We start from the raw sequence: 14,251 nt of genomic DNA on the forward strand, positions 1-14,251 counted from the left end.
AAAATAGTTACTTATGGTTTACTAATCTGACGTTTAAGCTGTAGTCTAATGTAGTCTATGGACATAGAGAATAATTACAATGATGTGTGCATGTACAGCATGCAAATCTTGGCTTTAACAGTCGTATTAAATAGTATTCAATTCCAAGAAGTGTTTGTGCCAACAGTGGTATCATACATGGGAGTTTGCCCTACGATCAAAGGAATGATGGTTCAAGTCCTGGTCCATCTTTCAGTGTTTTTACATTAATTAAATAATGTCTTGGTCAACGCGACCAATTTCTATTGGTTTCCCATTTCATCAATACAGATTGGTTGAAAACACTACCAAATTAGATTGTTCTAATCAAAAGATTGGTCACAAACACCAACCAGATGGCTAAAACCAATTTTTTGGTTGTATTGGCCATCTGTTATTAGGGTGTGGAAACAGGGTGCAACGGCAGGTTTGGGATTTTATTTGTAAATGATGTGAATACCAATGTACTTGTTTTCATTTATATCTTTCCATACATTAACACACACACACCAGTTGCAAGTCAGAAGAAAAGCAGAGCCGTCATCTCACCATTTGATTTTAATGGAAAAGCTGTCTACCATTAGCAATACAAGCTAATAACGTCTTCCTCTGCAGTTATTTAGTCAGAATTTAAGATTAAAAGGCAACTAAAACGCTACAACTCTGTTTTGGGTCCTATTTATCCATCTAGAATATTCTTGTGGGTAAGACCAATAGCTGACTCAGTTTCTTTGGGATTGAAGTAAGGTGTTTGTACACATGCAAGACGTAGTAGTTGCTATATATTGTCTGCAATAGTGTGTACATCCTGTGGCTCAGCTGCTGTATCCTAAAAAAATCCCAGAGGATCACTTCCTTACCGTCAGCCACACATAAAGCAACAATTATCAAGACATCTATATTTGAATGGCTGCAAGAAGCAAAATGAAAGTTAACTGCTTGGTTAAAGTCCTGACTCCATGATGCTTTAGGAGGATTTAGCAGGACGCTTTATGCTTCTCCACGTCTAGACATTTGTTAATCTTTCTCCCACGTAAAATTAATAATAAAATATACAAGTATGTGTCCTGGACTGCAGTAAGTTTTCCCTGAAACATTTGCAAACACACTTTAAATAAAAACAAATATATCATTTCCTTCCTCAGTCCACTATTTATCTTAAGAATCCACATAAACAATCTTTTTGGTCAACAAATGAACATTTATTCATAGTCATTACAGATGAGGACAGTCTGCAAACACACATATGCTGAAAGTGGTTTGAATTATTTTTTTGTTCAAACAGCAAGCAGTTACAGCAGAAATATCATCTCTTCATTACAGCCTCTCACTTATACATCTTTTTAATGCTCTTTACATTAAAACAGAACCCAAAACCTCTCCCACTCTCAAAAACTAACCTTCAGGAAGGTTAGTACACATTTCCACTCAGGATATATATTTACAAACAGCTGTTTACATTGTTTTCACACCGTTTGAAGGTTCACTAATGCTCCATTCTCTCTACGGGTGTCACACAGAGTTTTAAGTTGGTGATGAATGTCTAACACCCGTTTTATTCCCCATAAGACCTGAGCCAAAGAAAGGATCACAAACAAGAGAATGAATCCAACTAAACAAACAGAACAAATAAAATGCAAATTACCGGATGAGTGAACTTTAACAGCATGACATGGCGTTAGTAATGGGTTCCATTTGGAAGAAAAATAAATCACTAATTGGGTTTTTTCACTACATTTTCCTCCAAATCCACAACAGCTTCCAGCACATCCTCCCAGGCTGTGCTTCAAATCAAAGGTGCTGTATGCTCTGCAGTTCTCTAAGAAATAAATCCCAAAAATCAGCAATACAACTAAAAGTCAAGCGGAGGAAAATGTGATTAGATTACAAGGCTTTTTTAAATTGACATTTTTTGTTCACACTGATAAATCAAACAATAAAAGCAGAAAGTTAAGGAAAAGAGAGTAAATGCTTAAATTAACATCTTTTCTTTTTACAAATGAATTATTCTGAATAAATCTTGATTCATGTCGTCTTTCACAACCAAGCTGTAACAGTAGTAATATCTTGAGAATAAGAAATAAAGCATGAGCCTGTTTTCACATGCTGTTAAAAAACAAAAAAGTTTTTCTAGTTTTAAACAGTGAACTGAAATGTCTCTCTGGAAGGGAAAAGATAAAGTCCAATCATTCACACACACACACACACACACACACACACACACACACACACACACACACACACACACACACACACACACACACACACACACTTTAAGATCTGTACATCACCTCAACAGTTTCCAGTGTGACCTCAACAGAGACAGTGTTTGTTTGGAAAAGTATGGCTGAAATGTGCACTCGGAGAGATTCAGTGTCTACACCACCCCCTCGATGAAACCGGTGTCCAGGTGAACGATGAGCATTCGCAGGAAGGACATCTCTTTACGTGTGTTCTCGAAGATGATCCGCGGGTCGTCCGAATGGCATCGGAGGCAGTTGGGAGCCATCACCATGGCCAGGTTGTTCACATCCATCTTGGTTATGGCGACGTTGGACGGCTGGGCAAATACCTGGTAATGATAATGATGGTGGTATTAGAAGAAGGTATGAGGAAGGCTCCAGCTGTGTGCTGACTGACCTTTAACCTTTAAAAAGCCCCTCTGACAATTATATACTCTTTCAATAACTGACCATGTTAGTTGTTATAAGATTACAACACAGCCTTAACTTTCCAATCCTATTTTATAAATACATATAAAAAAAAAAACAATGAATATCTTGAAATAGTAAAAAACTTGGTTTATATACATCTGTGATGGTGCTTTCAAGTACCGTAATAAAAATTTTACACAAATTTTAGTTAGATTATCTTATCTGCTTCAGAAAGGTGACTGAACATTAGCTAGGTATTAGCTGATCACCCAAATTTAAGGATATTGGAGCTGATTGATCTATATGTTTTGAACCTTTTGAAAAAGGAAAGGAATATATTTGTATAAATGTAGAGTAGCTGAAAAAGACTAGCTACATTTACGTGCAAAATTTCCCTTCTAAACCTTGGTTGATCGAAAATTAAAATGTTCTGTTTACACGGACACTGAATAAAATGATCCTATCATGAGGTGTGTTTACATGTACCAAGGATTTGATCCCATTAAATCATCTGAGCATGTGGAACTGTCTTGTTTTCCAAAAACCCTTTGGTAGTAGAAGAAGCTGCCTGTTTTCTAAACAAACCAGTTATTTTCCACTAATCCTCATCCTTTTTTTTTTTTCATTATGGACCTTCGCTGCATCACACTTTTGTTTTTGGTGGTCATTTTAGTTAAGGGCTCAGCGATACCTTATGCTAATGCTCCTTTGTTATGGGGTAGAGGGGGAATGGCATGTTCATCCACATACTACATTTAGAGCCACCTCCTCCTCCAAGGAGAACCAGGAGCCAGAAAATGAAGGCTGGTAAAGAGGAAAACGTCACAGTGATGTTGCACACATGCACAGAGGAGGTGATTTTACTCCAAAGATACTACTAGGTGTGTAAGTGGACACCATTTAGACCAAAACAGATTAGAATCTTAAGTCTGAAATGTTTATATGACACATTTGTGATATGAACAATCCTCCACTACGATTATTTGTGTCCATGTAACTGAGCTAGTGTTTCCCCTTTGCTGCCTCTGGTAAAAAAAAATCTTTATAAAAAAAGCAGTCCTAGAGTTTTGTTTAGCCCTTTTCACCCAGACTAAGCATCATGGGTCCAAGCAGAGCTAAATTTAGAGCAGTCTAGAAAGCAAACAGGAAGTTTTGTTTATTTTCTAGTGAGTTAATAAGTCAAAATCAAAGAGTTGATGGGTACAATTTAAAATCAGTTCATGATTTCATAAATGAAAGATCAGAGGTGTTAAATAACGAAGTACAAATACTTTGTGTACTTAAGCACACTTTTTAGGTATCTATACTTTACTCCATTACTTATTTTTCTTCCTACTTCTGACTTCTACGCATTACATTTTCACACAAGTATCTGTACTTTCTATTCCTTACATTTTTCTTACTCGTTACTCTTGGCTTCAGTTTAATGTCTCTAAATATTTATTTCACGTCATGTGCGCCATCTAATGCAGATCATTGGCACCATCCACATCTAGTGAAAACAAGTGTAATTGGATGAGTCGTAACTCAAACACTCATTGGTTAGCTATTCGTCAAATTTGTGCAGACGGCAAAGGAAATCATCAGAAGCAAGCAGGTGTTCTTCAAACTGCAAACGTGAATTGTCTATGCCATGCTACAATGTCGGATTCAGAAAAAGATGTTGAAATGTCTGAAAGGTCAGACACAGGCGAGAGCGTATCGGGAGATGGACACTGAGACCAAAATCCTTGGCCCTATCTCAAAGAAGTTTTTTCGAAATAGTTGAAAAATTAAGCTTTTAATTCATATAGTGGCATCTGGCTGTTTTTTTTGTTTTTTTTTTTAAAGGTTACTTTATACTTTTATACTTTAAGTAGTTTTTGGAGCACATATTTTCACTTTTACTTGAGTAAAGAGGTCAAGTTGTTACTTCAACTTTTAACAGAATGTTTTTAAACTGCAGTATTCATAGTTCTAGTAATGAATGTGTGTACTTTTGACACCACTGTCAAAGATTGAGTTTGCTAAATGAATATAAAAGAGCTGCATTTAATAAGCACCATAAAGATATAAACATGAAAAAGTAGATACTTCCCATTCTTAGTATCTTTTTTTTTTAATTTTTTTTATAAGTTTACAGACGGTGAAAAAAGACCATCCTCTTCCTGACCATGTCAGACCTTGAAGCTGACAAAATGATGAGAACTCATTGGGTTTTAATATTTTTTTCATTGCAAAGCAATGTAATCAGGAATCCTGGTCCAGTGGGGGTTATTACCTGAAGGAAGTGGATGAAGTAGCACAGAACCAGACGGTTCAGCTCTGGGAGGGACTGCACCACAGCTATGGCTGCCACCGGGTCATCACAGTTACTGATGCACTGCTTGTAGAAGTCCATTGGGATCAGGGGCTCCTCCAGCTCACGGTACCACAGCTTCATCAGAGAGGCTTCAAAAGGAAACGTGTGTCAATGAATATGTTTAAGACCCGAGTGTTAACGGGTTAAACAGATCTAACCCATACCAGGAACATTCGGGTCAGTGAGATTCTCTGGAATCCTCCACTGGTCCACTTGGAGCTTTAATGCATTCACTTCATCAATATCTCCGGGCACTCTGAGGAAGAAAAAAAAAAAAAACACCATAAGCAGGGTTTTTAAAAGCCAATAATAGTTTTTATTTATCTCAAAGTTAGGCCTTTATGAGCTTTTTAATGTGCATAAATGTTCCATTCTGGATCCTAACTGACATTTAGAGCAGACTTCAGCAGCTGGGGGTTATTGCATAATAGAAACATAAGCCCAGACGTCTACACTGGAACGGATTCTAAAGCTTTTCTGCATCATCAGGGAAATCAAATAAAAGGTTCTTTCCATGTTATTCACAATTTTCCTTCCGTTCTTGAACGTCTTTTGATCGAAGCAGGCGCTGCTTTAAAGACCTTCAGCCTACTTCATGTTGTCAGACAGGTTCTATTCTATTTTACTGAGGTTGGATTGGATTCAACATTTCTGTTTTAGTAAAACAACAACATAAATAAATGGGTTTGTGTTTAAATGTAACAAAAATGTTTATCTTTTTCTTTTCCATAGGCCTGCAACCCACTAAAGCTTTTAAAAACCCCAAAGTGCTGTTACCCTCTGTGGCCACTAGAGGGACGTGTGCTTCTACTCCACATATTTCTTATATTGCTTTAGGTTTACATTTGTTGCAGATTGGTGCAACAAAGATAGAAATCAATCTAACAGCCATGCAGTCAACCCTTCTTCCACTAAAGATGGGAAACAAAGCCAGAGATGTTCTCCAGAAATGTTCCTTTACAGAATACAGGGTCCTCAGTAAGGGGATCTGGTTTGTATACATGTGGGGATCATAGAGAATTCAGTCTCACTGAAAACACCGCTGAGAGCAGCTTGGTCAGTACAGTAAACACATATCAGCTCATATCAAATTACACAGCGCCGTTCTAAGGAGCAAAGCACGGCTCTGTTTATTGTGTCTGTTTGTGTGCTGTAGAGAGACAGGGACTGTGTAGAGATAAAAAGAACATGAAGACCACACACACACTAACTATAGAGACTAGAACCTATATATGCATGTAGTTGGTAAGAAGTCCTTCTAATTTGCTACACTACAGCTCTGTCCCGTCGCTCACATGGAGGCGGGTCGTTGGATCTACTTTACCTGAAGATGCCCTCTGTCTGAGCCCCACCCAGAGCCAAGACATACTGGGACAGCTGAACCTGCACCCAGGGTAGCTTCCTGTCTGGGAAGAGCTCGCTCTGCCTCTCCATCACTTCCTCTAGAGAGCTGCCAAAAAGAGACGGGGTGATGATAGCCCGTCTGCTGTGGTCGATCTCCTCCAAGGTGGGCTTACGAAGACCCTGGAAGGAAACAGGGAAGCAGTGGAAGATTTACAATCAGAGTATGTCAGAGGATTGTCTTACTAATCATGGCTGTGCCTGCAGCTGCTGTGACTGGTTCTGTTTACGTCTCCACCGGTGACTGTTCCCGTACACCTGTAATTATGGCTCCCTGTGAGACGGCAACCAGGATGATTCACCTCAGGTTCTCACCTCTCAAACTGATACGCATCATGACCTACACACATTTGGTTTAAAAACCACACTTATCCTGCCTTTCGTTTCAACAGTTCTGAGTCTTTTCAGTTTATTTGAAAGGTCGAGATTAAAACCCTTAATCAAGGGCACACTAAAATCAACAGCATGGTTGAAAAGATAAACTGATCAACATGGATGGATGGATGAAGGGATAGATAAGTGAATTCAACAGAAAAAGGATGGGAAAACATTGAAAAATTTCACTCTTAATAAGAAAATTTTTTAAATAAATCCCTTGTTTTCTCTGCTCACCTTTTTGCCTCCTGTGATGGCCACCTTGAGCAGCTTCCGATGGCAGAACTTAGCATAGGTGCTGATAGGAAGGCCTGGGGAGAAAAGAGCAGGCCAGTTTATGACCAAAGAAAACCAACTTTTCAGGAAACAAAACACAAACCCTTCACTCCACCCTCAAAAGATCCCAAAACAAAAAAACTTAAAAAAAAAAACTGTAGAGGGGAGTCAGTCATCACTGAATGCACCAAACAACAAATCATTTAAATTCTTTCCCATGAACAGCAACAGCAGTGTTTTTATTTCCCACAGATGTCAGACAGAGTTCGGGCAGCAGGCGGCGGTAACTAGAGAGACATGTTGATGGTGCGACCCTGGCATGCAGGGATTAGAGCGTACCCGGTTAAACTGTCAGGCTGAGCTAAGATTTACTGCTGTTGAACAAAAGCCATTCATCTAACTCTCAAGTGATTCATCAGCTCTACACTTAAAGGCCTCAGGAGAGCATAGGAAGCACTGGAGCTTCCTGCCCTGAGTATCCCTCAGATCTTTTAGGAGAAATGCATTAGAAGAGCCATTTCCAAAAACCGGATGCACCTCAAGAATCAGATCCGGCAGAAAAGTACCTCTAAAAACTCTTCAATGAAAAGCAAAAAGAAACCCCCCGACATTCAGGCAGGGAAATAATCCCCATCTCTCCTCACTTAGGTAACGTAAACCAAACACTCTACTCTTGTGGGTTTAACGTTGCTCTCTGATTCCATTCATTGAGGAAAAGGAGAAACCATCTGGGGGGATTTCAGAAGCAACAAACCTCCAGCCTGATGTCAAACCTCTTAGATTTATTGGAAACAGGTGACTGTACAAGATCTTAATCTAATAAATATCAGACTGTAATTATATTGATTAAGAACAATAATTTGTCCTTGATCTATATAATCTTGTCTCCCAACATAGAAGCCTATTCCTCAGAGGGAGAGACGACCTGCTCTGCTGGCACTCGACACCGTCGCTGTATATTTGCATCAGTTTTGATTCCATCAGTGCAGCAACAACCAAGCAACCAAAGCCTGGGAGGAATGGGAGCTCATTAAAGGCTTGACTGGTGCTGAACCAGGCTGAGAACACGACACCAAACAACACGCACTAAAATTACACTCAACAACAAACATACAAAGTTATTCCAGGATGATGCAAAGGAGAGACTACCTCTGTCTCATAGTGACTGTTTATGGAACGGATGAAAACAAACCTCTCTGGGTTTCAGACTAAAATGGTTCTGAAGCTCTCTCTGAAGTCACCTGTCTCCATATTAAACCTGCAGCGCTGCTGATCACAGCTCCTTCTTAAAGGATTCGGGCTCTTTCAAAGTGTGAAGCCTTTTAATTGACAGATAAAGTTGTGAATAACTGAAGTGGGATGAAAATCGTAGATGGGTTTTATATGAAAGGTCTTCCTCCTGGATTCAACAATAAAAACACCTTCTAATGTCAATTACAGAGCAAGTCTATTCGAGTACATTTACTACACTGCATTCTACCTCTAGAAGGCTGGAAATATTGGTGATTCTTTTTTCATTAGAGCTCAACCTCAGTCAGAATGGATGTGATGTAAATCCTGAGCCAGATTCTTAGGATGTTGGACTGAGCTTAACCTGGGTCACTGACACTAATCGAAGCCCTTGGTTGGAAACTGTAGCTCTGATAAAGTTTCAGCTCATAATCTTGCCCCCTCAATCGTCCCCTCAGCATGATACTGCCGCCATCGTGTCCAGGAATGTTTTCAAGTTTTTTCCCCCATTTTCCATACAAGTTACCTACTCTGTTCCTTGTATCAAGCCATGAACAGGACCTTGTATCATTTAAAGACAACAGTCAGCAGATTCTTGAGCTTTGGATCTCTTCAGCTCCTACAGAATTACCTTTAGCTTTCCGGCCTATTCACTTCTGGTAACTGCTCTTCTGATTATTTCTCATTTAGCTCGCTGTAGTTTTATCCTCTATTTTTGGAAGAAAAAAGAACAGGGCTTTAATGTTGAAGCTCTTGCTATTCTTTCAAAGCATTAAAACACCTCTTTGGTGTTCTCCTTGCTCTTCAAGATGCAGTTCATAGTAAAGGGGGACTGAATTATTATCCTTTTTTTCATAATTATCTGCCCATTTGTGTCGGTTGAATGAAACTTGTTAAAGATGGTGGTAAAATAAGTTGTGAGAATTACTTTTCCATCTGTCATCTGACCAGTGGCATTCTCTTTTGACCTTTTAGTCAGCTCGGCTTTGTTCTGTGTGAATCTGAATCTCTGAGGCACAATATGAGGCCTCGGTAGGGGCGCTTAGCGGTTGATGACTCCTCCTCGGTGACATCATCCAAGTCAAAGGAGTTAGTCAAATGAAGACGCGTGCTGATGATGAGGATGGTTCACAGAGCCGATCACAGTGGCTGTAAAGGAGCATCTGAAACTCTCCTCTTGTTTAACTTTCTGTGAAACCCACTGGCTGTGTGCCAGGAAATCATCTCGCACTATGACAAACTCCACCGCGCTGAACTTTCCATCCCACTTACAGCGCTCGCTCTACAGGGAGTGATGCGTTTGATTTGCAATGGTTTTACATATTTTAGTGACTACAGACAACTTCTGTAGAGAGTAGAAAACCACGTGTGGGTCTCCCAGGATCCTTAAGCAGGGATCCAACAGAAACGCGTGTGCAATTGGGAATTACTGAGGAGGGCTTCTTGGAAAAAGCAGCATTCTGAAAACGATGAGTGAAAAAACATACCTTCTTCTTCCTCCGTGTTCTGTTTCCTCTTTTTTCTGGACTTTGAATTTTTCTTCAGTTTTAGTTCCTGCTGTTCCAAAATAAACTGTGTCACTATGAACACAAAGAGAGCAAACATCAGTTTTCTGGTGGAGTGGAGATCAAGCAGCATTAAAAAATACAGAAAAGATCTACAGAAACAAATGATTAAGGGAAGAAAAAAAAAATAATTCTGCTAAAAAACAAAATCGGTGATGCTGGTGTAAACGGGGAGGAGCAGACAGAAAGAAAGGTGACCCACCCTGTGCCTCAGTCTGAGACTCACATTTCTTGTCGCTGTTGGGCTCCGTGTGTCTCTGGATGTAGCCCTCCAGGTAGCAGCGAAACTTGGGCGAGGGGGCAAAGAAGGCCAAGCTGACAGCCATGAGCTCCCAGCCCGCCGCCAGGCTCCGGGGGCTGGCGTTGCCTGTGGTCTGTCTCACCAGCTGCACGTAGAGCTCATCCCGCAGCCCCGGCATGTCCCAGCACTTTGTGACGATGAGCAGCGCGCAGTGGCGGCGGTCGAGCCGCGAAGGCCTGTCTCCCATGTAGGCCTGAACCAACTTGAACATCTCGCAGGCCTCCTTCCTGATGGCGCGGTCGCTGGTGACCAGCATTGGCTTCTTGATGGACCCGCGGTTCCAGGATAACATGTTGGCAATGGAGACGCGGCGGCGGAACAGACCTTGCGTGTGCATGTTGAGATGCTTGCTGGCCCAGTCCTCCATGCCCATGTCAGGTGGTGGAGGCTGCCGTAGGGTAGCATAAGAGAGCTGGTAGGAGGATCCTCCTCCACGCCCTCCTGCCCCATCCGCTCCTTCTCGGTTGTCGTGGCTGGCAGAGCGATGCGGACCTAGTGAAGCCGTCCGTCCATCCACCATGCCTTTCTTCCTGCTCTCCAACTGAGCCTGCAGCTCTAGGGTTCCCGCCTGCGAGGGAGAGAAGAGAACGACGCGAATAAGAGAGGTAGAAATATTAAGGGGGAGTGGGAACTAAAGATACAAACTGATGGTAGCTGCATTCTTCATTGTGTCACACCAAGAGCTGGGCTGCTTTTCACCTAATACTCTCCTCTCTGCAGAGCTGGGACTCCAGGGAAAACTGGAGCACGATCGGCACATTCATTTTCTAATGCTTGATTCGTAGCCAGATAAAAGTAGATTCTCCTAAACACTGGCTACAAGTCAGTAGAACAGTCCTAACCTCTCCCCTTCCCTGCATCAGTCAGACCTTAACAAAGACAAAAAAAACAACAAAAAAACCCCTCTTCCCCAGACCTCCCTCTGAACTTTGCGGTAGAGTAAACCGGAGCTGTGCCTCCTCACCAGAGAAGGCCAGGAACAACACACACCACGAGCCAAAGCTCAGGTTTTATCGTAGAACGTAAAAAGCAGCAACATGTGGTGTCACTGGGCCTTTGGGGAGCATGAAACGATGGAAAACTGGATTATAGATTTGGGTTTTCAGTTTAATGTGAGGTTTGGATCGAAACAGTTCACAGCGCTCTTTGACCGAATTAGAGACGTTAACTCTTCATGAGGGACGGTTATCATAACAAGATGCCTTTAGGTTTTAAAAAGTTATGTTACAGGAAAACTGAAAGCTATTTTTCATGCTACTCAGTAGAGTTTAAAGCCTGTTTAATAAGGAAAGACAGAAAGCTCTAGACCGAGTTTTCTCTAGCAGTAAAGTAATGCTTGCCCCACCCCCACGTGTTACTGAAACTTTTCTTTTTATAACTTTGGTTGTTTTAATATATTCCAGTTAGCCAAAAAAAAAAAAAAAAACGACCTATTTCTTTAATAAGGTAACTTGTTTAAGTTATCAAGCTACAGAAATTTCGGACTTTAAAAAAAAATATTTGAGTTTTACGTAAGACAAGAAATTCTAACTTAATATGAATAATTAAAAGCTCCATCAGTGAGTTGTTTAATAAGTTAAATATTCAAGTTTTTTTTTAGCCCTTTACATATTAAGTGATTTTATATCCCCTAAAGTTTACCAAACTTTAACACCTTGCAGGATAGAAATCTTAAACCATAAATTTAGAAAAAGATTTAACCAAATACTAAAACCCCAGCTTTCAAGCCAAACATTGTTTAATGTGAACATTTTGACATGATTGAAGTAGACAAAACATTGACAGAATTTTTATTTTTTAAATAATACACGAAATATATACTAAGGCTAATTAAGGACCTGTAATTTAAAAAAAAATTCTAGTTCTTTGCAGATAAATTTGTACATTCAGAGCTTGTTTATTCTACATTTTGACTTGCACCCCTTTATTGACATCCTCCTGATGAGAAAAATGCTTTTTATTTTCATTGGTTGCTTGTGCTTAACAAGCAATAACAGTTTCCTTAAATCTTAAATTAAGCAAATTATCAGGTAAAAAGTTCTATAGCAAGGGTTTAAAAGTTAACCATGAATAAATCATGTTTATTTTTGATTATATAAGGAATGAATGGTTATTTTCTATTTAAAAACAATAAATAAGTTATTTTGACCAAATAAGTTAAATAAGATGAATGTTTCATACTGGGTCATGACTATTGACCTGTGAAGAGCCGATCCAGCTTAAAAAAGAAGAACCAACACTCATTTATTACTGCATTTCTGAATGGTATTACATTCTCTATGATATTTATTTATTTTAATGTTTTTTTTGAGCTGCGATGGACTGGCGATCTGTCCAGGGTGTACCCCGCCTCTGGCCCGTAGACAGCTGGAGATAGGCACCAGCACCCCTCACGAACCCGCTTTGGATAAAGCGTGTCAGAAAATGGATGGATGGAAGTTTTCTTGGATTTTTTTGGCACTGGTGGCTCGTTTTTGGACAGTAAGCTGACAGGAAAGGGGGTACGAGAGAGGGGGAAAGACACGCGGCAAAGGACCACAGGCCAGATTCGAACCTGACATGGGTCGTGTGCGCCAACCCCTGCGCCACCAAAGCACTCCCCATCACCTATGATATTTAAATCCAACAAGTATAGGATTGAGCTGTCAGCAGGTCAGAAGAACATTCCAATAGAGACTTAAGGGGCCAATGCTCCTTCGGGTTTTGAAACAGGCAGGAGCTACAGTGGTACCGTCTTACATCGGTACCAAACTGCCTCTCTCCTCCTCTTCCTCCGCACAATCCAGGGACATATGGGCCACAGCAGTCCTTCTTCCTGACCAAAGGAGGCCATGTCCTGAATCTCTCTAGCCTGGCATGGGCCTCGCTACCCAAGCACAGAGCTGCCATATGAGTTTAGAGCGCCTGCAGTGCAGGGCAGATGGACAGCCATAAGAGGATGACTGCTATTGCTGCAACCATTGCCTTTACTGTTAGACCTATATGTACTTTACTCTTCCCTACAGCTTTATAAGGACATACATACGTTGTTATGCCTCATATCTAAACTGGGCATTGTTATAGAATAAAGAAGGCAGTAGCTAATCTGGTTGAAAACATGTCGGCGTTGATAATAGACAGGATGGCTGTGGGAAATAAGTAGGCATTACAGATATGCTTAACACAGCAAACCACTGAGGGAGTTACTGCCCTGAGCTGATAAAAGGCCAAAGTAGGGCCCACCTCTACAGTCAGGCTCTGCTCCTTAACATCCTGGGTTAAATGCCTCACCCAGAGAGATTGCTGTTATAAATCTTTACAGAATAGTAATGAAGATGAACTTTGATCTCCTAGCACTGTAAACTGAATAGAAGACAATTATTTCACCTGGTCTTCATTCTACATGTATAGAGATTTGATGAATCAGACAGACAAGGGTTAATGGGCGTCAACACCAGGTAAAAGGGTTAATAAACAGCTTACTTCCAAGCTGTTCTTACACGCTTGACTTTATATGTTTAAATGTTTTAAGAGGTAAAAACATTTCCCTTTTGCAGAAAGGTTTCTTTCTGCAACTTTAAATATAACCCAAAAATATTCAGTGATATTTAAAAAAAAAAACATCTAAAAATCAGTCAGCAGGTACATTTCTGCTCGGCTAAACAATTTGTTCATTGTGCCTTTGAGGAACTAGAAGCAGGCACGTCTATAAATGCCAACAAGTCATAGATGAAAACAATAATGCCTTATTCGAGCGCAACCAGAGGCCTCACTTGGCCAACTAACGCTTTTCTTATCCAACAGTTAATCTACGGAGAAATCAGGGATCAGAGCTCCACCAGCTTAAATATATTTAAGCTTTTTAATGACATACTAAAGACAGCGTCAGATTAGCAGACACGTTTATTCATACAGCTACAGACTAGAAATGCCTCAAGAAATAGAGTGCTGATTTGGGCAATTTGCAGCTCCACTGGCTCTGGTCTACCAGGTCACACTGACAATTACTCTGTTCCAGAGTGAGAAAGGCTTAAAAGTTGCTATTTTCTACATCAGTGAGGTGTTTAAAATGTAAAACCAGGTCAAGGAGGAACAGAGCCGTAACAGGCCA

The 14,251-nt window shown here is 40.5% G+C and overlaps 1 protein-coding gene across 6 annotated transcripts in view; it reads right to left on the reverse strand.

Moving 5' to 3' along the window:
* Positions 1–1,206: 1,206 nt before the first annotated feature.
* LOC107093902 (rho GTPase-activating protein 39-like) overlaps positions 1,207–14,251 on the reverse strand; it is a 37,615-nt gene continuing 24,570 nt past the window's right edge. For 2 of the 6 annotated variants that reach the window (XR_001481635.1, XR_001481639.1), the window contains 8 exons: positions 10,063–10,729; positions 9,783–9,875; positions 7,027–7,100; positions 6,338–6,537; positions 5,178–5,269; positions 4,933–5,102; positions 2,291–2,590; positions 1,207–2,234 (listed from right to left, as the gene is read on the reverse strand). Coding sequence is in view for 1 of the 6 variants with exons in the window: in XM_015389233.1 (XP_015244719.1) it covers positions 2,396–2,590; positions 4,933–5,102; positions 5,178–5,269; positions 6,338–6,537; positions 7,027–7,100; positions 9,783–9,875; positions 10,063–10,729 (1,491 nt within the window). In the remaining 5 variants the exon portion in view is untranslated. Of the gene's footprint in view, positions 2,235–2,271; positions 2,591–4,932; positions 5,103–5,177; positions 5,270–6,337; positions 6,538–7,026; positions 7,101–9,782; positions 9,876–10,062; positions 10,730–14,251 lie in introns of those variants that run through there. The other 4 variants (XR_001481638.1, XR_001481636.1, XR_001481637.1 and 1 more) reach the window with 4 other exon arrangements.

This window comes from Cyprinodon variegatus, unplaced genomic scaffold (assembly GCF_000732505.1).
Source record: "Cyprinodon variegatus isolate N-32 unplaced genomic scaffold, C_variegatus-1.0 Scaffold452, whole genome shotgun sequence".
Lineage (NCBI taxonomy): Eukaryota > Metazoa > Chordata > Actinopteri > Cyprinodontiformes > Cyprinodontidae > Cyprinodon > Cyprinodon variegatus.